Raw genomic sequence first — 23,474 nt, 5'->3', positions numbered from 1 at the left:
GAAAATGGCCATAACTTTTTAAATACTTGAGATATTAAAGTGAATTAGGTGCCAAATTAAACTTCTTTTTATGCTTTATCTGATGGGATAAATTACAGACTTGATTTTTTAAATCTCATAATTTTGTAACAATGCTAATATATGGACGAGCTGCCAGAGGAAATAGTTGGGGCAGATAAAATAATGAATTTTAAAATACATTTGAACGTGTACATGGATAGGAAAGCTTGAGATGGATATAGGGAAATGCAGATAAAATGGGACTAATTTAGATGGGGCATCTTGTTCTTTATGAACAAGTTGGGCCGAAGAGCCTGTTTCAGTGCTGTATGGATCTATGACTCTCTGATAGGGACAGACACAGGGTTGAAAATTCATTATAAGCCTGGATACTGTGATTTTCTACCCCTCAAGGCAAGCTTTGGGGGAATCGGATGGGAAGGTATGGTAGAAGTTGTAAAGTCTATGGAGGGTGGAGGTAGGGAGAGGTTATGGCAACATCAGCCTTCTTTAGGAAAGGCCATGTTGATTGATTGCTAACATGGTCTCTTCACATGTTGGTTTGACTCGGGCAACAGGAAGCCACACTGGCTTGAGTCTCGGAGTTCAAAGGTAAACAAGTATGTGATGCCAAAATTAAGTGACGAGAAAAGACAAACTGAACATCGAGTGTGGTGGGAAAAGTGATGGGAATGAAGGGGAGTTAATTTTCTAATTGGAGAGTGAAGGGTTTGTGAACTGGAGGAGCAAGGATGAGTTGGGGGGAGCAGGATTAATTCGATGAATGAAGGAGGAAGTGGAGACAGAACCTCAAGGTGGGACATTTATCCTGTGATAGACACAAAAAGCTGGAGTAACTCAGCGGGACAGGCAGTAAGCTGATGCTGATGTTGATGCTGTCAGTCCGGCTGAGTTATTCCAGCTTTTTGTGTCGATCTTCGGTTTAAACCAGCATCTGCAGTTCCTTCCGACATGTTTATCCTGTGACCTACATGCACTTACGCCATGCCCATCACCTCCTCCAGATGGGACAGAAGGAGGAGACAAGAAGAAGTAAAAAGAAAAAAACTATGAAGAGATAAAGAGGAACAATAAGAACCGGGCATGGACAAAAAGCTGGAGTAACTCAGAAGGAATGGGTGACATTTCAGGTTGAGACCCTTCTTCAGTTGTCTCGACCCAAAGCGTCACCCATTCCAGAGATGCTGCCCGTCCTGCCGAGTTACTCCAACATTTTGTGTCTATCTTTGGTTTAACCATATAACCATATAACCATATATAACAATTACAGCACGGAAACAGGCCATCTCGACCCTTCTAGTCCGTGCCGAAACACATAATCTCCCCTAGTCCCATATACCTGCGCTCAGACCATAACCCTCCATTCCCTTCCCATCCATATAACTATCCAATTTATTTTTAAATGATAAAAACGAACCTGCCTCCACCACCTTCACTGGAAGCTCATTCCACACAGCTACCACTCTCTGAGTAAAGAAGTTCCCCCTCATGTTACCCCTAAACTTCAGTCCCTTAATTCTCATGTCATGTCCCCTTGTTTGAATCTTCCCTACTCTCAGTGGGAAAAGCTTTTCCATGTCAACTCTGTCTATCCCTCTCATCATTTTAAAAACCTCTATCAAGTCCCTCCTTAACCTTCTGCGCTCCAAAGAATAAAGCCCTAACTTGTTCAACCTTTCTCTGTAACTTAGTTGCTGAAACCCAGGCAACATTCTAGTAAATCTTTAAACCAGCATCTGCAGTTCCTTCCTACACAATAAGAACTGGGCAATGGAGGAACACAAAGGAGAGATCATCTAATAGAATAGCAAAGCTGAGAGAATTATGATAAGAGATTTCCCGGCCCTGCTCCCTCCACCTATGAAAATAAACACTTATACATAGCAACAATGTTTTATTGTTGAGAAAAGGTGCCAGTATGCACATAATAAACATACATGTCACGTGGCTGGAAAAAAAATAATGACGGTTAACTTTTTAGTAGTGCTAGTGTATAATATTGTCACATCTAAAAAATGTACTAGATTCTAAACAGTGGAAACATACACGTGCATTATTTTCTGAGAAATCAATGGATTCTTCTCTTTCCCCCGAGTGTGGTTAATGTGGATGAGTGAGAACGTAAGTGGCGATATAGTTGATCGCTAACATGGTCTCTTCACATGTTGGTTTGATCTGGGACTCGGGCAACAGGAAGCCATACCGGCCCGTGTCACGGAGTTCAAAGGTAAACGAGTACTTGATGCCAAAATCGTAGGCCCAGTCATCCGAACCCCCAGCTGAAGGATCTAGAAAGGGATAGAATAGAAATGTGGATAGACATAAAACGCTGTAGTAACTCAGCGGGACAGGCAGCATCTCTGGAGAGAAGGAATGGGTGACGTTGCGGGTCATTCCTTCTCTCCAGAGATGCTGCCTGTCCTGCTGAGTTACTCCAGCATATTGTGTCTATCCTCCAGCACTTTCTGTTCTTGCTCAGGATTTCAGCATCTGCAGTTCCTTGTGCCTTGATAACAATCTTGTCTTCATTGGTCACTTTCACTAGGCTTCACTGATCATTGAGCAAAACACAATTCCATTGATGCTGTTTCCTTTAATTGGTAGAGTTGATGGGACTGTGTGGAGCTATCGTTTGATTGCTCACTCTGGCATGATCGAACTGGGCAGCAAGGTAGCGCAGCGGTAGAGTTGCTGCCTTATCGCGCCAGAGACCCAGGTTTGATCTTGACTATGGATGCTGGGACAATGCACAGAACTCAATTAACCAAAAAAACTGCATGTCTTTGAAATGTGGGAGGAAACCAGAGCACCTGGAGAAAACCCACATGGTCACAAGGAGAATGCGCAAACTCTGTACAGACAGCACCTGTGTCCAGGATCGAACCCAGGTCTCTGACGCTATAAGGCAGCACCTGTACTGCTGCGTCACTGTGCTGACAAAGGGCTAGAGATGAAAGGAGACAAATGGGAGAAAAGGAGAGGAGAGGGGAAGTGAAATGTAAAGCTGAAGGAAGGGATATGGGAGGAAGTAGGGAGGGGTGGGGGGGGGGGTGGTGTTGGGAAAGAGCGGTGAATAATGGGGAACTCGCCACTTACATATTGTGATTGCACCTGGGCCGTAGGTGTATTGAGTGCCATGAAGGTCCTTTAAGGCCATAACTGCATTCCTGGCGATGAAATTCTAAAACAAGATCAAAGAACCATTGTGTCAACAGCAAAATATGACATGGACAGTCTCACTTTGTCTTACTTTAAATATTCATTATGGGAAGTTTTTGCATAGAACTTACCACAGAGTTGCAGCTCATTCATAGGGTCATGGAGTATAGAGGCATACAATACGGAACCAAGCCCTTCGGCCCAATTCATCCATGCCAACCAAGCTGCCCCCTCTAAGCCTCCTAAAGCGGACCTCCAGCACCTTTAAAGTTGGCCCCGGGATACAGGCGGTCGGCAGAAGAGAGGGAAGTCGGGTCGGGCTCACCTAGACTTACCTGGATCGGGGGCGCTCCACAAGTTCCAACACCTGGTCTGGAAATTACACTTTGGATTGTTCGTGGTTTTTTTCCTTCTCTTTTTCTTTTAACAGTGCCACAACAATGGTGATTGTGCATTTGTGGCTGTGCAAAATAATTTCATTGTGCTGTGCATATGTGACACTAAAGAACCATTGAACCATTGAAGCTTGTACCATTTGCCCATTTGAAGACATGCGCTCTAAACCTTTCCTACTATGTATCTGTCCAAGTGCCATTCAGTGCAACTGGTCCATACTAAAGATAGACACAAAATGCTGGAATAACAGAGCGGGACAGGCAGCATCTCTGGAGAGAAGAAATGGGTGACGTTTAGGGTTGTGACTGTATGGGACACCCCATCGCTACTTTTAAAATTATATCTATCACAATATTTAGTTTAGTGTAGAGATACAGTGTGGAAACAGGCCCTTCGGCCCACCGAGTCATCGCCAGCAAACGATCCCCATACACAAGCACCATCTTACACATTTGGGACAATTTACAATTTTTACCGAAGCCAATTAACCTACAAACGTGTACAGCTTTGGAATGTCGGAGAAAACCGGAGCACTTGGGGAAAACCAACACGGTCACAGGGAGAACTTACAAACTCCGCACAGATAGCACTCGTAGTCAGCATCAAACCTGGGTCTCTGGCACTGTAAGGCAGCAACTCTACCGCTGTGCCACCATGCGACCCCTATCTTCATTTCCTTTCTCTCGCATGTTAGTCGAGCTATTATCCTCAGCTTTCCACATCGCTGTCCATATCTCTTGTTTCCCTTATCCCTAACCATTCTGAAGAAGGGTTTCGACCCGAAACGTCAACCATTCCTTCTCTCCAGTGATGCTGCCTGTTCCGCTGAGTTACTCCAGCTGTTTGTGTCTATCTTCGGTTTAAACCAGCATCTGCAGTTCCTTCAAATGACACACTTCCTTCACTTGGTAGCACATTCCACATCCTCATCATCCTCTGGGATTATAAATCTTTCCGGAATTGCCGATTAGATTTATTGTTGACCATTTTGTATTCTACCTCAAGTCAGTGTGAGCAGTACTCGGACAAAGACACAAACATAAATTATACCTAAATTACACAAATTCAGCATGTTAGTTAAGAGAAAAATAAAGGGCCTGTCCTACTTGATAGATAGATAGCCTTTTATTGTCATTCAGACCGAAGTCTGAACGAAATTGCAGCAGTCATACATATAATACAATACAATAAAACAACAATAAACACATATTAACATCCACCACAGTGAGTCCACCCAGCATCTCCTCACTGTGATGGAGGCAAAAGTCTTAGGTTTGCAGTCTCTTCCCTCCTCATCTCCCTCTGCGCTGGGGCGATACCCCCCCGGGCGATGTTAAAAACAATCCTGCGGCTCAAACACCGCGGCCCAGGGTGGTTGAAGCTGCCGCCCACCAGTTCTGCAGACGCAGCCGCTGGCCCGCGGCCGAACCCCGGACTCAGGCCACCACCGCCAGAACACCGTCCCAGGCACCCTCACGTGAGTACTGCGCCGTCTTCAGCCTCGGGCTGGGCCGCCCCGACTTGGGCGCCGAACCTCCCCCGGACCGGGCCGCCCCGACTTGGGCGTCGCTTCTTCCCCGGGCTGGGCTGCCCCGACTTGGGCGCCGAACCTCCCTCGGGCTGCCAGCGCCGCACCTCCCCGAGCTCGGCCGCTCCGACGGGAGCCTCGTTCCACCCTCGGGCTGGCCGCCCTCACGGGAGCGTCCCAACCTCTTCCAGCCCTGAGCCGGACCACCCTCACGGGAGCGAGCTCAGGGCGAGTCCTGGCGGGCTCTGCCTCTGGAGCCTCGAGGTTGTCAGCTCCATTAGGCCTCAGCACAGACGGAGGCAGAGAAGGGGAATACGACAAAAAGGTCGTATTCCCCCGCAGGGAGAGACTGCAAACCCCGTTTCAACCCCCCCCCCCCCCCCAAAAACACAAACTAAAACCAAAAAACTAGACTAACCAAAACAAAATAAACAACATAAAAAACACAAAACAACGGGACTGCCGGTAAGCCGCTGCAGCCAGAGCCGCACCGCCACTGGACAACCTAATCCATGAGTTTAGAAGAGTTGAAAAAAATGTCAAGGTCGTGTTGACTTGCAGATGTAAAAGGTCTCCTACGACCTCCTACGACCTCCTACGACTATATCTATGACCTCCTATGACTATGTCTACGACCTCCTACGACCCCCCTTGACCTCAGCCTTCCACACCTAAGACCAACTAGCTACGAGTGAAAAATGATCACATGATAAATTATGTCATGTTTGCATTTTTTTCTTGGGCCAGTTACTGACCTACGACTGCCTACGACTACCATCACGATCTACTACGATCTACCTACCACCCACCTACGAGTAAAAAGTATCAATTTTTTCCATGCCGACTTTTTTTTAACTCGTGGACATTTTTTATCAGGCTGGAACAAACGGCGCGACCTACTTGATGCCACGAGTACACAGAGACCACTCACGAGAATGAGGAAGCGTTACGAAGACCTCTTATGACCTTGTGGCGACCATGCTGCGAGTATGAGTCAAGGGCAAACTCGGCAGAGGTCGCCAATTAGGTCGTGAAAGTGGGACGGGGCTTAAGACTGAAAAAAAAACAGGACATCAGTGCAAAACACAATTAGAAATGAAAAATGGAAGTCCATGGAAGTGCAAGAGGCAGTTTGTAGGGTTCCATTGTCGAGGTGTAGGGTAAATGAAGGAAGAATAACAGAGGCATTGATGGGCATGCATGGGGAATACATTCCAGGGACATGGAAATAAGGGAAGGGGAAATGTGTTGGTGGTATTACACCCTGACATTGATGTGGTGGCTTGCATGGTATTTGGTGGTATTTTGAAAGTTCACTGATGGCTATGTGGGAGAGGGGTTGAATAGAACCAATGTTCAGAGCATGAAACCTCTAACATTAAAATCCCCTTTCCTTTTATCTACATGTTATGAACTGAGAATAAGAACAATGAACAATTCTGGCACCGAAGGAGAATGTTCAACCCATCAGAGACATGCTGCTTCCCAGCAGAGCAATTCCATCAGTCCCATTCCCCCTTCTCTTACTTTCATGAGGCATTGGAACTTATTCCCCACGCATGCCCATCAATCAAAATCTTTTGCAAAGAAGGCCAAAATGACATTTACCTTATTGGACCTGTCTGATAACTTATTGTGCCAACAAAAGCAGATGGGTAACATAACATGCTAGTAATTTTGTTATGACTGGTTAATTCGCACTTGGAGTATTGAGGGCAGTTCTGATTGCCACGTTAAAGGAAGGATGGAGCAGTGCTGCATTTGATTGGAGAGGTTGGGCTTGTTATGGATAGAGACTGGTTAGGCTGGCCTTATTTTCACCTGGTGTGTAGAGGTTTGACGGCTAACCCCAATAGAGGCATATTAAACGTTGAGCAGTCTAGAGAGGGTAAGTAGTCAGAATCATTTTCTTTTGGAGTAAGGTTGTTAAAAAACAAGGGGATGTAAGCTTAAAGTGAGAGGAAGGAGTCACTTTTACTGAGTAGAAACAAGGAACTGCAGATGCTGGTTTACCAAAAAAGACACTTTGGACGGTACAGTGTTAGAGCTGCTGCAGGTGACCCATGTTCGATCTTGCCTACAGGTGCTGTCTATACAGAGTTTACACATTCTCCCTGTGACCGTGTGGGTTTTCTCAGGGTGCTCCAGTTTCCTCCCACATTCCAAAGACATGCAGGTTTGTAGGTTAATTGGCTTTGTACATTTTCCCTAGTGTGCAGGAAAGAACTAATGTAAAGGGCGATTGTTGGTTGCCATGGACTCAGTGGCCAAAGGCCCTTTTTCCACGCTCTATCTCGAAAACTAAAAACTAAAATACAATGTGCTGGAGTAACTCAGTGGGTTAGGTAGCATCTCTGTAGAACATGGATTGGTGGCAGGATCCTTCTGGACTGATCGCTTTTCCAGATACTAGTTTTTTTTAAGCTTTTAACAGATTTTAATTATTTTCATGAATTTAAATTTCCCCTGCGGCTGTGTCCGGATTCAGATTCAGTAGCCTGGATCTCTGATCTGTAATCCAGGAACTGATTCACTGGTGTTTAAATGCTTCATTCATAATTGGTGCGAAATGCAAAGTCACATAGATTGGTACAATCTTCACACAATTAATTCATGTGTGGAGCAGCAGAGGGAACCAGAGAGCCTCGGTGCAGGAGTGGATGGAGAGCGAAGACGGAAGACCTGGATGACGGATCTGACTAAGGCAAGTTTAAACATGGCTCTGGGTCAATGGTCAATAAGTAACCCATTACACTCCTGTACACCTGCCCTGATCTAGGGCATTTTACCTGCTGAACCTGCATCGCTGGAGATACAAAACTCCAGAATAGATTAAAGGCAGCCTGAGGTTCCAGCTCCCATCTTGAGTGAAATTAATGTTAGTATCTTGCTAACGTTAATGAAGCTGGAAGATAATGCTACAAACACATCTTAAATTGGATAGTTATATGGATGGGAAGGGAATGGAGGGTTATGGTCTGAGCGCAGGTATATGGGACTAGGGGAGATTATGTGTTCGGCACGGACTAGAAGGGTCGAGATGGCCTGTTTCCGTGCTGTAATTGTTATATGGTTTATATGATTATATGGTTTTCTTAAAGAGGATGTCTGCCTCCTCCCTGACCATGGTTGCCCCACTGTTGCACTGCAAACCAACAGTAATCCCATAGCTCTAAGTATCTCACAATAATAAACACATGCCTGGCACTTACCAGTTCCTTGTGGTTTGGAGGCAATGAGTAGGTGTAGGAATATGGAAAGAGACACATCTGAGAGTATGAGTGGATGGTGATGTAAGCCTTGATGGCTTTGTAGCTACGGATGGCATTCGCCACAGCCCTGACTTCCTTCTCAGACTCTGCGCGGGACCCACAGTAAGTTTCGTCACAGGGGTTCCTCGAGGAACCGATGGCTGCGGATAAAAATGGAACAGGTTTGCGCAAAGATTATAGAGGACAGTAGGGCCTGGTTCAACACTGTGTATCTAAACTAAACTAGAAATGTGAGTTCATGTCACTACAAGGTTCAGTGCAGTCATTGCTAACCTGGCGTCATGACTAGCGCCACAACTTTCACAACCCTGAGTTTTTTAGTGCCAGTTAACTAATTTTGAAACAAAGTCGCTGTGGCGATGCAGAATAAGTGCTCTGCCATTAACAAGGTCTTACCCACAGCAGTGAATATCCATGGACCTGCAGTGGCCATCCTGTGAGGACCAGCAGGAGGTCCAAACAGTGCCTGCACCATAGACGACTCAATCCAAGGCCTGACTTCCCCTAACATCCTCCAACAGCTCTTCTGGCAAACCCCTTTTCTCCTGCCCCATACTGCTTCTGATCAAAAATAAAATACATAAATATATATTTTTTAAATTTGAAAAAAATCATTTAGAAACACATTCAACCTATGTGAATTTATGTTTTAGAACAATGTTTGCCCAATGCTGCGGATAGCTTAGATTTATCTTCTTTTGTTCGAACAAATGCTTCCGCCTTTGTTAAAATATATAAACTCACAGCACCACTTGGCATCGAAGTTTCGGTTGGGATCAGTGCCCACACAGTAACTGCCAGGGTTCCTGGAACGAGTCTTTCTCCAGAGTCGATCCTGTGGGCAGCAAGAATAACAATCTTTTCCAACTTCCAATTCCTTCTTCTCCCTGCTCCCGTTAGGTAGAAGATACAGAAGCTTGAAAGTGTGCACCACCAGACTCAGGAACAGCTTCCAAGTCCGCCCATAAGCTCGGGTGCTGTCCGATACACCTCTCCCCATTGCAGACATTGAACTTTGTCTCTGGAATTGTTGCACTATAATACTGAAGATTATATTCTGCATTTTGTACCTTTACCTTTGCTCTACCTATAGCACTTGGGTTGTGCATGATTTTATTTCTGTATAGTATTATCTGTTATGATTATATAGCATGCAAAAGCTTTTTATTGTACCTTGGCACACATGACAATAATAAACCTAAACCTAAATCACTGAACCTAGAGAAATGTCCCAAAGTACAAGTCCCCAAGTCCTAAAAGCTAAAGAGAGGCACCTTAAGAGAATGGGTATTGGGAATGAAACCAAATAAGGTTTCACTCAGACAATGTCTAAACTATAAATCCTTTTTTTTTTTAACTTTTCCAGGCATCAAAAGACTTGCTCTACATTTTGTTTTCCTGAATGAATATTTTCTTGTTCTTTTATTTTAGGTGTAGCTTAGTGGCACAGCTGACAGAGCTGCTGCCTTATAGACCCAGTAAAATGGGTTAAATCTTCACCTCGGGTGGAAGTTTGATCCTGACCTCAGGTTATGTTTGTGTGGAGTTTAAAATTCTACCTCTGTGTCATTGTATGTTTCCTGAGGGTGCTTTGGCTTCCTCCCTTATCCCCAAAACATGCAGGATGGTTGGCCACAGTAAACTGAATTGACCTTGGTGTGCAAATAAGTGGTAGAATCTGTGAAATTGATGAGAATATGGGGAAATTAAAATGGGCCAATATCAGAGTGTAAAAATGGGTGTTCGATGGTCAGCATGGACCGTGTGGGCCGAAGGGCCTGCATTTGTACTCGGTCTCTCTATAACTCTATTGCTTTATTGTGTGTAAATAACCGTTATTGGTTCCAGCTGGGATCTTGAATTCCTATCACCTTGTACACTGCAAAATCCAACAAGAAGCAGTCAGATATATGACAGATAATGGAGACACAAGAAACTGCTGAGCAAAAAACACAGTGCTGGAGGAACTTGGCAGGTCAGGCTGCATTTGTGGAGGGAGTGGACAGACACGCTTTAGATCAGGACCCTTCTCCAGACCCTTCTTCAGACCACCTGAAGTGTAACACCTTGAAGAAGGGCCCTGACCTGAAGCATCGTCTGTCCAGTCCACCCACAGATGCTGTTTCGACCGTTAATTTCTTTCAGCACATTATTTTTTTGCAAATGACAGATTTGGTCTGTTTTTCCACCAAACTTTGTCTTACACATCATTCAACTTATAATGAAATCAGTTCCAGAGGTTCCACTTCCCTGACACACCGGGAACCTAGTCTTAGTCAGGTCCATCCACACATAACATGGCGCTGCAATCATTTTATCTACTGTATCTGGGCTGAATAAACTGCCTTTCAAAAGGATCTGCTAGGAATTAAGAGTTCAGTTGAAATATATCTATTTACCCAGGAACAATTGTCTTAAATGTCTTAATTAGAGGAAGCACAGTGGCACAATGGTGGAGTTGCTGCTTTACAGCGGCAGAGACTCGGGTTCAATTCCTGAATAAGAGTGCTGTCTGTATGGAGTTTGTATGTTCTCCCTGTGACCACGTGGGTTTTCTCTGGATGCTTCGATTTCCTCTCACACTCCAAAGACATACAGGTTTGTAGGTTAATTGACTTCAGTAACATTGTGACAAGCTAAACCCTTAGCTAAACTTAAGTATCTGCGACAAATGGGGAAGAACCATTAGGTAACTGTAAATAATCTCATAAAAGACTGAGGTAGAGGCGGGTTTTCTCTCTTTGTTGAACCTAGAACCAGAGGTCTCATCTCTGGATAATGACTAACCAACCAAGACTGCAAGGAGGAGAATACTCCTATAAGAGAGAATATGGTTCTTGGAATTCTTTAACTTAGATCTGTGGATCTCTGAGTAGAGAACAATCGATGAATGGATTCAAAGGTTAGATAATCAAGGAGGAATATCTAGTGGAGAAGGATTGTTGAGAAGCAGATCAGTCCTGAACGTACCAATGACATATAGGCTTGAGTGCCACATACGTATATTTTACATAACTGGGTAACGTACTAGATCCTTGTCATCCATTATTTGCTTTAAATCTTATCATGCTTTGCCTCAAAGACTTTCAGTGGCCATTTCTCCCTAATCTTAGTAGGATCACAAAGCTGGTCAACATAGTGTAAACTACTTTGTGTCATCCAAAGAGATTCTGATACTTACCATGGTCCAACTGTATATATAACCATCCACATTGACAACAGGAACAATCAGGAAATCCAGGTTATTGAGAAGGATGGTCATGGTACAATTACTATCATATGATTCAACAGCCTGCGGAAGCATAAACTTATTAGGCGATATATTCTTCAATCTGGACTAAAAAGTTTCATTCAGTAAGCAACACAATTCATCTACTGACCTCCTTCACAAACCACTGGCAAAAAGCTGGAGAAATCCACTCCCTGGCATGGATTCCGCAGTCCATGAAGATGGCAGGCTTCACCGCACCCGTTTTCTTGCCAACCTTTAGCGAGAGATTGGTGGACAATGTCATTATTGGGATTGATCGCAGCATGATTTTGGAACAGCTCCATCCAAGATGGGAGAGGGGAGATGAGGGAGTGACCGAGGTGATCCTTGATTAAGCTGGGGGCCTTGCCGAGGCAGCGTGAGGTGTTGATGGAGTCAATCGAAAGGAGATTGGTTTGTGTGATTGTCTGCGCAATTCTCCGCAATTTCTCCGGACACTCCCTCATCTCCCCTCTCCCATCAGACAAGAGGCATTGGCAAGTGTGAAGATGCATACCTCCAGATTCAGGAACAGTTACTTCTCAGCTGTTATCAGGCAACTGAACCATTCTACCACCAACCAGAGAGCTGTCCTGACTTACCACCTACCTCAATGGAAACCCTTGAAATACCTTTAATCAGACTTTACTGTTCTCCTGGTCTGAGAACACTGATGCAATTATAAAGAAAGCACATCAGCGCCTCTACTTCCTGGGAAGATTACGGAGAGTCGGTATGTCAAGGAAGACTCTCTCTAACTTCTCCAGGTGCACAGTAGAGAGCATGCTGACGAGTTGCATCGTGGCTTAGTTCGGCAACTTGAGCGCCCAGGAGCGGAAAAGACTACAAAAAGTAGTAAACACTGCCCAGTCCATCATAGGCTTTGACCTCTCTACCATCAAGCGGATCTATCGCAGTCGCTGCCTCAAAAAGGCTGGCAGCATCATGAAAGGACCCACACCATCCTGGCCACACACTCATCTCCCCGCTGCCTTCAGGTAGAAGGTATAGGAGCCTGAAGACTGCAACGTCCAGGTTCAGGAATAGCTACTTCTCCACAGCCTCAGGCTATTAAACTCAACTCAAACAAAACTCTGAACATTAATAGACCAGTATCAGTTTATTTGTACTTTATCTGTTTATTTATTCATGTGTGTATATATTTATATAATGGTATGTGGACACACTGCTCTGTTCTGTATTCATGCCTACTATATTCTGTTGTGCTGAAGCAAAGCAAGAATTTCATTGTCCTATCTGGGACACATGACAATAAACTCTCTTGAATCTTGAATCTACTGGACACTATCTTGCACTAAACATTATTTCCTTTGTCCTATATCTGTACGCTGCGGATGGCTTGATTGTAATCATAGTCTCAATGTATCACACCTTTGTGACTGGAAACATATCATCTGTCCTTTTTCATCTACTTGCTGAAACTCCTTATTCAACATCATGGTGGGAGGACTTTCACTAGAAGGACAGCAATGATTCAAGAAGAAGGTCAACGATTATCTTTTCAAGGGCAAATTGGATGGGCTATGATACAACCCTTAGATATAATCGTGACTATGGGTGCTGCCTTACTGGCTCAGAATAAAATGACAAACCTTTTCAAAGGAGACGAGGAGGAATTTCTGTAGCCAGAGGGTGTTGACTTTGTGGAATTCATTGCCACTGCCGGCTGTGGAGGCCACGTCATTGGGTATTTTTAAAACTGTTTTTGATTAGTAAGGTCGTCAAAGGTTGCAGGGAGAAATCAGGAGAATGGGGTTGAGAGGGAAAGATGGATCAGCCATGATTGAATGGTGGAGCAGACTCGATGGGCTGAATGGCCTAATTCTGCTCCTATGACTCTTTGTTGGCTTCAGTAAAATTGTAAATTATCCCTATTGTGTAGGATAGTGTTAGGATAAAGCCCAGATGATGAAAATGAATTAAAATAGAAATAAAATAACCAATTTAGACCTAGCAAGATCCGACAACCTGCAATCTGCTTGGGCAATGTAGACACAAGGAACTGCAGATGCAGGTTTACCAAAAAAGACACGAAGTGCTGGAGTTACTCCAGCACCTTGTATCTGCTTTGGTTATGTTGTTTGAGGAGAAAATGAACTGTGCAGCATATTGGGGTGGCGTTACAGCCCAGCGGTGTGTTGCTGCCTTACAGCGCCAGAGACCCGGGTTGAAACATGCTGTCTGTATGGAGTTTGTACATTCTCCCTGTGACTGCATGCCTTTTCACTTTATTTAAAATTATAATAAATTAAGCCAGAAGGGTTTTACCCGGAGGATATATATACTGCGATGTTGATAGGTCCTTCCGATTCTGAACCAGGAAACTAGTGTTGGGTGTTGAGCAGCAATTTTAGACATCCAGGATTCAATCTAGAATAAAGAATGTAGCTGTGAGCTCCTTTTCAATGTTAACACTCTTGCATTTGGTGGCAATCTTTTATCAACCCTTAGATATATTTAAGAAGAACCTGAGGGGCAACTTTTTCACTAAGAGGGTGTTGGGAACCTGAGGGGTTACTTTTTTTTTACACAATGAGTGGTGGGTTTATGGAATGAGCAGCGAGAAGAGGTAGTTGAGGCAGGTACAACAACAGCATTTAAAAGACACCTGGACAGGTACTTGTGCAGAAAAAATGTGGAGGGATATGGACCAAACATGGGCAAATGGGACTATCTTAGATGGGGTCAGCATGGATGAGTGGGCTGAAGGCCGTTTGCTCATGCTGTATGACTCTATGACTAATCCAAAGCCAGGATTCTCAAGGTGCTGAGCGGATTTTAAAGACTGTAATAGTACCTGCCTCAACTACCTCCTCATTCCACGAGCTCTTGCCCCTCTCACCTTAAACTGATATCCTTTGGTTCTTGATTCCCCTACCATAGGTAAAAGACTGCGCATTCACCCTATATATTCCTTTTATGATTTTATATACATCTATAATATCATCCCTCAGCCTCCCGCGCTCCAAGGAATAAAATCTCTGCTTGCTCAACCTCTCCCTGTGGCTCAGTCCCGTGAGTCCTGGCAATATCCTCATCAATTTCTGCGCCCTATGATTAGAATTACTGAAATGAGCCTTGTATAGTTGATATCTTAAATTTCATTCGTTTGTGGCTGTTTGAGGGTTACAGCCTTTGGGATTGGGTGTCTGAATCAGTCATATAAACCAATATCTCAGAAAGACCACCCCATCAGGTTCCCAGCACCTACCCATGGCACCCTCCTTAACTTGGACAGAAGAATTGGAGAAACAGCACCTCATATTTTGCTTAGGCAGCTTACAACACAGCTGTACAAATTTTGAATTCTCTAACTTCAAGTAAGCCTTGCATCCCCTCTCTCTCTGTCCCACCCCCACCCACTCTAGTCATCAAACTAGTTTCACTGTCTTCCTGCTTAGTTTCACTGCTTGTATCACTCGTTATCACCTTCCCTACAGCCAACAATGAACCATTGTGAGCACCACCTTTCCTTGATCATCATTGCTGGCTTTGATTTGTCCTTTTGTCTATCTTTCATTCATTTGTGTCGCTATACTTTTTCATATCTCTCATTTCCTTCTCCCCTGATTCTCAGTTTGACAAAGGCACCTGTTCCTTTTCTCCAGAAATGTTGCCTAACCCGTTGAGTTACTTCAGTCTATCTTCAGTGTAAACCACCATCGGCAGTTCCTTCCTACACATTTCAATGGGACATTAGATATTTTCCTCTTCATCTACAGCATGCACACAACATGCACAAAAACGCTGCAGGTGAAGCCGGTTCCATGTTCAGAACCCTTCCTATGTCCTTTGAAAAGACTCGGAATAAGAATTAGGGTTCTGTAACATTGATATAAAAATTGACATAAAATTACCAGCGCATTTAAAAATAGATGGTTTGTGGTCTCATTAGGAAAACAAATCAGGAAAACCTTTCTCAGTCATATATGTCCCTCATCATATGATGAAAGAATGGATCGACAGGGCTTATATTTATTGGCATTTAGAAGGATGAGAGGGTATCTTATAGAAACATATGAAATTCATAAGCAATTGAACAGGCGAGCTGCAAGAAAAATGTTCCCCACGTTGGGGGAGTCCAGAAGCAGGGGTTACAGTTTAAGAATAAGGGGTAGGCCATTTAGGATTGAGATGAGGAAAAACAATTTCACCCAGAGAGTTGTGAATCTGTGGAATTCTCTGCCACAGAAGACAGTGGACGCCAATTCACTAGAGAGTTAGATATACAGTAGCTCTTAGGGCTAACAACATCAAGGGATATGGGAGAGTTAGATATACACTCAGTATCCCGTACCTGCCTTCTCTACCCTCTGATCCCCTCTTAGGGCTAACAAACCCTCATCAAGGGATTACCACTCTCTGTGTGAAAAATGGTTTTAAAGAAAGCATCGGGATGCATCTAGCCTGTCCAACCCCTGAATTTGTAAGGATGATCTATCCAGTCTTTCTTCATGAGTCCTGACATCAGGAATATTGAATGGTATGGCAATGCAGATTTGGAGCTCAAAAAGGGCCGAACTGCAGTAGAACCTCCCTGCTCCTATACTCAAATCCTCTTGCTATGAAAGCCAACATGCCATTCGCTTTCTTTATTTGCTGCACCTATGCCTACCTTCAATGACTGTTTCATGACACCCATGCATCTCCCCCTTTCCCAATCGGCCACCTAATCCCTTCAATGATCATATTGAAGTGCTGGCTCAAGGGCCGTGGCTACTCCTGCACCTATTTTTATCTCTGTTTCTATGTTTCTATCTTACACAGAGCAATGTGCATGTTTTATCCCTGTATAAAGGTTTTTACAGTATGCATTGCTATTTTGTTCTGGTTTCGTATTTTTGTCATGATTTTTACCTCAGTCCACTCATGGTATTTTTCATAATTGTAGCAGGTTGTATTCCGATCCACTTGGTCAAACTGTTTCTCCACCAGGGTCTTCACGTTGTCAATTAACACTCTGTGTGGAATAAGATTAATTAGGAAACAGTCTGTGTACACAGTGAAGATTAAAGGCTTGAGTTTCTATTGGCTTTGCAATTTATCTAAAACTAACCAAACCTTTGTGAAAGAAAAATGAACTTCAGGGGGACGTCATAGTGAATATAATTGAATTCACCCGATCTTTGATGCTGGTTTAAAAAAAAAATCACATTGAAAGCCACACCCCTTAAACTGGCCTGAACTAAGATTAATTATTGATTAATCATTGATTAATTTACAATCAATTATGAATTAATTGTAATTGTTTATTAGTTAGTCATGATTAATTATCAATTATTTTGGATTAATCAGGGTTTGATCACATAATGAATCATGAATCAGGAGTGTTATCCTCATGAATCAGGATGAACATAGTACAGTACAGGATTAGGCCCTTCAGCCCACAATGTTTGTGCTGATCATGATGCTACGTTAATCAGCCTAGACATGATCCATTTACTTACATTTCTATGTGCCTATCTAAATTCTAAAAGCCTCTCAAATGCCAGATTAATCTCTTTAATAAACTATTTTTTCAGTGCACTCTCTGCTTTCTCAAACTCGATGGCACCCCTTAAAATATTATAATTTTCTATTTTACTAAGAAATTGAACATTGTATATTTTATAGTTAAAAAAATCGACATATTTTTAAAGTAATTTGCGTTCATTTAAAATTCATTAGAATTAATTTTTTTAATGGATGCTCCTGCTATTTTTTATTTTGCAATGACCCCATTTTTCAGTTGTATTAGTCAAACCATAACTGGTTTCCATGAACCAAGGCTACATTTCTGTCGGTGAAAACAGCACTGTTTTTAACAATTATGTTGGTTCCTGAAAGATTATGTGCACAAAAAATAATAAAAGTTTGAGGGGAAACTATAAATAGATGCAGAAGTATTGGTTTCTTCATTCCATAAGATCATGGGTGAACTTTTACCCAAGTGCCATTTTTCTATTCAAAACCCCAATGTCTTGTGGCCCTCAGTTCACAAATATACATCAGCCACATGAGCATAGATAACCCCCTTGGCTGCAGAATGGCTCTGATTCAGTATCCTCTGCACAGCCTCATATTTCACTCAGACCACGTACAACTCATTGGTATGAATATTGATTTATTTCATTTCAAATAACCCCTGCATTCCCTCTCTCCCCCTCCCCCATTTTAGTTGTCCTGCCTAATCTATTGTTGGCATCCTTGTATCCCTTCATTATCACCTCTTCCCCAGCCAACAATCGACCATTAGGGGCTCCATCCTTCCTTGGCCATCTGTTGCTGAACCCAGATTTGTTCTGCCCTCTTTCCTACCTCTTGACCCCCCCCCCCCCCCCCCCCTCCTCTACTTTCAGACTGAAGAAGGGCTCTGACCCGAAACATCACCCAACCTTCTTCTCGAGAGATGCTGCCTGACTCGCTGAGTTACTCCAGCACTTTGTGTCTATCCTTGGCCATTCTCTTATTTTGAGATTGTGTTCCCTGTTTCTATACACCAGGCCAGAGGAAACAACATCTCTGCATTTACCATGACAGCCTTATAGTATAGAACAGTTGCATCACAGGAACAGGCACTTTGACCCACAACATCTGTGCTGAACATAATACCAAGAGCAACTCTTACCTGCCTGCACATCGTCCATATCCCTCCATTCCCAGCATATCCATGTGCCTATCCAAAAGTCTCTTAAATGCCACTATTGCAACTGCCTTCACCACCACCTCCGACGGCACATTTCAGGTGCTCACTGCCGTCTGTGTAAAAAAATCTATCCCACCCACCTCCTTTAAACTTTGGCCCTCTCATCTTAAAACTATCCACTCTAGTATTTGATATTTCCATCCTGGGATAAAAGTTGTGACTGCCTACCCTATCTATGCCTTTTATAAGGAAAGCCAACAAATTAACTTTGCCAAACTTATGCATCTTTGGACACTATTGTCCTGAGTTAACGTAGGATCTGAATCTAACTCATATTTCAATCCAATCTTCTGCAGCCGGTACTGGATGCTGGAAACCCAGTCTGCAGGGACTCTGAAATCCACAGTCCTGTTTGTAGTCACCAGCTCGGGAGAAGATGGCTGCCAGAAGTCAATCTGCGGACATATCAAGGACACAATTAAACATTTGGTTTCATCACAAGTTACTAGAAATCAATTTATTCAGTAGCAACAGGACATCATACCTTCATAGTCTGAGCCATGTCCCTTATAAACTGCAGCTGCTGTTCGTTGTTTGGTTTCAGACGCAAAACTTTATCCCTTTAACGAGAGGTAAGTGTGAGCCTTATCACATATCACACCAATGGTTCTTGAATACTATGCCTGATGTTTGTGTCATTCCTTTCACCGATGTTACAGGAAGAATATTAGACAACATTGATTCTGAGCTTAAAAGAGTGGAAACTTCATAAAGGTTTGTGTGAAAGAGGCTAGTAGCCCGAGACCATTCAGTGCTTTATAAACCCGCCCAAAAGGCCTTCGCCGCGTCAATCCACGACAAAAGGGGAAAACATGCTTCTCAGAGACCGTCAGATGATGGCGTAACAAAGTGGGAGCTTGGACCAGTCGCTCAGGCTGTCCGCAGCCAGAGATGTCGGACAATCCACGAGCTGCAGGGCCAGACATCATTCCTGGATGCGTTCTAAGAGAAGCAAGCACTCTGCAAGTTTATTTATACAGCACATTTCAGCAACAAGGCAATTTAAAGTGCTTTACACAGAGCATTAAAGAGCAATCAAAAGCAATTAAAAACTGTCATTTAAAAGAATAGAAAATAAAAAAATACGCTAAAATAAAATAAGACAAGTATAAAATACACGAATAAAAGTTACAATGCAGTGTAAGAAATTGATAATAATTTAATTTAATTAAAGGCAGTGTTAAACAGAAAAGTCTTCAGCCCCGATTTAAAAGAACTAAGTGGACCCGCATTTTATCTGGAAGGTTGTTCCATATATGTGGTGCATGAAAATTAAACACTGCTTCTCCATGTTTAGTTCTGACTCTGGGGACAGAAAGCAGACGTGTCCCAGACGACCTCAGAGGTGTAGATGGTTCATAATGTAGCAGAAGATCAGAAATGTATTTTGGCCCGAGACCATTCAGTGCTTTATAAACCAACAGTAATAGTTTGAAATTAATTCTTTGACAGACTGGAAGCCAGTGTAAAGACCTCAAAACTGCAGTGATGTGATCCACTTTCTTGGTCTTAGAAACGACTCGAGCAGCAGCATTCTGAACCAGCTGCAGCTGGCGAATCGATTGTTTTAGGGAGACCAGTGCAGACAGCATTACAGTAGTCATGTCTACTGAAGATAAATGCATGGAAAAAGTTTTCCAAATCATACTGAACCATAAGTCCTTTAACCCTTGATATATTCTTAAGGTGATAGTAGGCTGACTTTGTGATTGTCTTAAAGTGGCTGTTGAAGTTCAGGTCTGAGTCCATGATTACACCAAGAGTTCTGGCTTTGTCCGTGGTTTTTAACATTGCCGATTGAAGCTGAGCACTGACTTTTAATCGTTCCGCTTTGGCTTCAAAAATAACGACCTCAGTTTTGTCTTTGTTTAATTGAAGACATTTTTGGCACATCCAATCGTTGATTTGTTCGATGCACTTATTCAGTATTCGTATTGAACCATAGTCCCCTGGTGATATGGTTATGTAAATTTGTGTGTCGTCTGCATAATTATGGTAACTTATTTTGTTGTTTTCCACAATCTGAGCCAGTGGGAGCTTGTAGATGTTAAACGGAAGAGGCCCCAGAATGGAGCCCAGGGGAATTCCACATATTTGTCCACTCTGATGTATAATTACCTATAGACACAAAGTAGTCCCTGTACTTTAAGTAGGATTCAAACCAGTTTAGTACTGTGCCAACCCAGTTTTCCAATCGGTCTAGTAAAAACCGAGTCAAATGCAGCACTCAGATCCAGTAATACTAAGACTGAAATTTTGCCACTGTCTGTATTTAAGTGGATGTCATTGAAAACCTTAACAAGAGCAGTCTCAGTGCTGTGGTGTCGTCGAAAACCCGACTGGAAAAGTTCAAAACAGTTGTTTAGTGACAAGAAGTTGTTAAGCTGTTGAAAAACAGCATTTTCAATGATTTTACTTAAAAATGGAAGGCTTGATATGGGTGTGTAATTGCACATTAGTGACGTGTCTAGATTGTAGTGAGGGTGAACTGTGGTAATGCCTCCAGCGCCTACATGATCGGCTGCAGGAGCCGACCCCGAGACACAAAGATGGTGGGTCGAGGAAAGGAGAGGTTCACTTGTGACTCGGTGGGAACAAGGTCCTGTTTCCACACTGTATCTCTAAACAAAACTAATCTAGAATATATAAAATACTAGATCTGAGGGAGCACAGACTTCTCGTGGCATGGCCGAGAGAGGGGAGAGCAAGACTATGGAAAGAATTGAACAAAGCGAGAGAAAAAAAAAGTCTCTCCTTACCCGGCATATTGGTCACCTGGAACTTTGGCTAAAACAACCGCGACAAAGCTGAGAAGCAAATGTCCTTCCATCGCCTCCCTGGGATGGTAATGGGTGCCCAGTCAGATTGGACACACTTATACTGGGTGCAGTATCTGGAGTAAACACACAACTTGTTGCTGACATGTAATTGGGATTTGTGCATGAATGTGCCATTTCATATCCTTCAGGTCGTTCGCTGAAGGGCTGTTTCCTTGTGGTTAATTATCTCAGGATGATTGTCTCTCTGACACAGAGCTAAACATAGTCACAAGTGTTCTGTCCTCAATATGTAGCTTACTGCTCCTCCACTTCTATTTGTATAAATTACTTGCATCTTGGGATTTTGCAGCCCCCAAACCTGTCTCCAGCGAGGCAACGTGTAGAAAGGAACTGCAGATGCTGCGTTATACCGAAGGTAGACACAAAGTGCTGAAGTAACTTAGAGGGTCAAGCAGCATCTCTGGAGAAAAGGGATGGATGTCTTTTCAGGTAAAGTCTGAAGAAGGGTGCATTTTCTCCAGTGATGTTATCTGACCCAATGAGTTACTCCAGCGCTCTGTGTCTATCTTCATTGACAGGACAGAGGTGGAGAGTGTCAAAAACATTAAAATCCTGGGCGTTCCTATCTCTGAAGATCTGTCCAGGACCGAGCACATTGATGAAGAAAGACCCTCACCGTCTCTACTTCCTTAGAAATTGAGGAGATTCTTTATGTAGATGAACACCCTCTTGAACATCTACAGGCGTACAGTGGAGAGCATCTTGCATCACTGGATACATCACTGGCTACATCACGGCCTGGTGCGACTTGAATGCCCAGAAATGAAGGAGGTTTCACGAAGTGGTGAACTCTGTCCAGTCCATCAACGATACTGACCTTCCCACCATTGAAGGGATCTACAGGAGTCGTTCCTTAAAGGCAGCCAGTATCATATGAGACCCACACCATCTTGGCCACACTCTCAATTCACTCTTGCCATCAGGTTGAAAGTATAGGACCTTGAAAACTGTAATGTCCAAGTTCCAGAACAGCTTCTTCCCTACAAACATCAGGCTACTGCATTCAATTGTGGGCTCCATCAGTTACCCACTATACAGACACTAATTTTCCTTCATTGGCTTGTTCAAGTTTTTTTTCTTCTTTTTAGAGATACAGCGTGGAACAGCACTAGACACCGAGGCTTGATCCAGACCTCGGATGCTACCTTGTGTGAAGTTTGCACATTCTCCCTGTGACTGGGAAGGTTTCCTCTGATATCCTGAAGATGCATGGGTGTGTAGGTTAATTGGCCTGTGTAAGAATTAAAATTGCCCCCAATGTATAGGGAATGGATGAAAAATTGGGATAGCATCACATTAGGCTAATCGGTGGTTGGCTTGGGACTCAGTGGGCTGAAGGGCCTGTTTCCATGCTGTCTCACTAAACTAAACTAAACTAAGCTAAACTAAACTGGGGAACAATTTGGACAAGCATGGGTAGATTGAAAGACCTATTCCTGTGCTGTATGACTCTATGACTATATATATATATGACAATGGGAACTGGCACAGAACCAAATTGTTAAGCCAGAAGTGACAGGAGGAAGAGGGTTTTTGTGATAAAAGGGATGGTATTTAGGGATGAAGAAAATGGCCTTTGGCAAACGTCCATATGAAAGAGTATGCTGTGGGAAGATAACTTTGACACTATTGTTATGAATTCTATTAAAATGCTAAATTTAAATTGTTCTCTGGGTTAAGTTAGAGACTTATATTTCCTTTTATCCTCAGAAGAGTAAGGATGAAAGATTTGATAAATGCTGATAACAATTTGGGGGTTAAGAGTCCAATTATTGGCCAGGACGCCTGCTGTCCTTTGCAACGGCACAATGATATTCTGTGACAACCACCTCAAAGTGTAGACGGGAACTCAGTTTAATGCTTCATTAGAAACAAAATGCTTCAAACTGGGCAGCTCTCGCCTAAAATGAGGGATTTAAAGCCGTATCTGATGGGTTACTGTCACACTGTGTGAGGCAATAGTGTGCTGAGTTCTATAAAATTGTTAAGACAAGAAGGGATTATAAAATGTCATGTGGATGTAATAATTATGAGCTGGAGTAGATAAAATGTCCCTTCAATTCTGATTCTCCATCTCTGCGAAACATTCCTGCAGTGTTCCTATATTTCACGATTCACTTAAAATCCAGAAATCGATTAAGAATAGTGAACAGATTAAAGATGCAATCAGCAAACTGCTATTTTAAACTACATGGCTTATAGCACATCCTTTACTGGTTTGCTTGGTTTAGTTTAGTTTAGAGATACAGCATGTAAACAGGGCCTTCGCCCAACTGAGACCATGCTGAATATCGATCACTCA

At 43.1% G+C, this 23,474-nt stretch overlaps 1 protein-coding gene across 1 annotated transcript; it reads right to left on the bottom strand.

Moving 5' to 3' along the window:
• Positions 1 to 1,727: 1,727 nt before the first annotated feature.
• LOC129703333 (carboxypeptidase B-like) lies at positions 1,728 to 21,519 on the bottom strand. The gene is made up of 11 exons (XM_055645699.1): positions 21,092 to 21,519; positions 18,817 to 18,892; positions 18,603 to 18,727; positions 16,505 to 16,607; positions 13,916 to 14,017; positions 11,757 to 11,861; positions 11,558 to 11,668; positions 9,121 to 9,211; positions 8,317 to 8,516; positions 3,118 to 3,202; positions 1,728 to 2,309 (listed from the first exon to the last, which is right to left on the bottom strand). The coding sequence occupies exons 1-11, from the start codon at positions 21,160 to 21,162 to the stop codon at positions 2,122 to 2,124; spliced, it is 1,257 nt and encodes a 418-aa protein (XP_055501674.1). The 5' UTR covers positions 21,163 to 21,519; the 3' UTR covers positions 1,728 to 2,121.
• Positions 21,520 to 23,474: the final 1,955 nt, after the last annotated feature.

The sequence above is a fragment of the Leucoraja erinacea genome, chromosome 14 (assembly GCF_028641065.1).
Source record: "Leucoraja erinacea ecotype New England chromosome 14, Leri_hhj_1, whole genome shotgun sequence".
NCBI classification, from domain to species: domain Eukaryota; kingdom Metazoa; phylum Chordata; class Chondrichthyes; order Rajiformes; family Rajidae; genus Leucoraja; species Leucoraja erinaceus.
The sequence above is the reverse complement of the archived record's forward strand: the minus strand, read 5'-3'. Positions and strand labels throughout refer to the sequence as shown.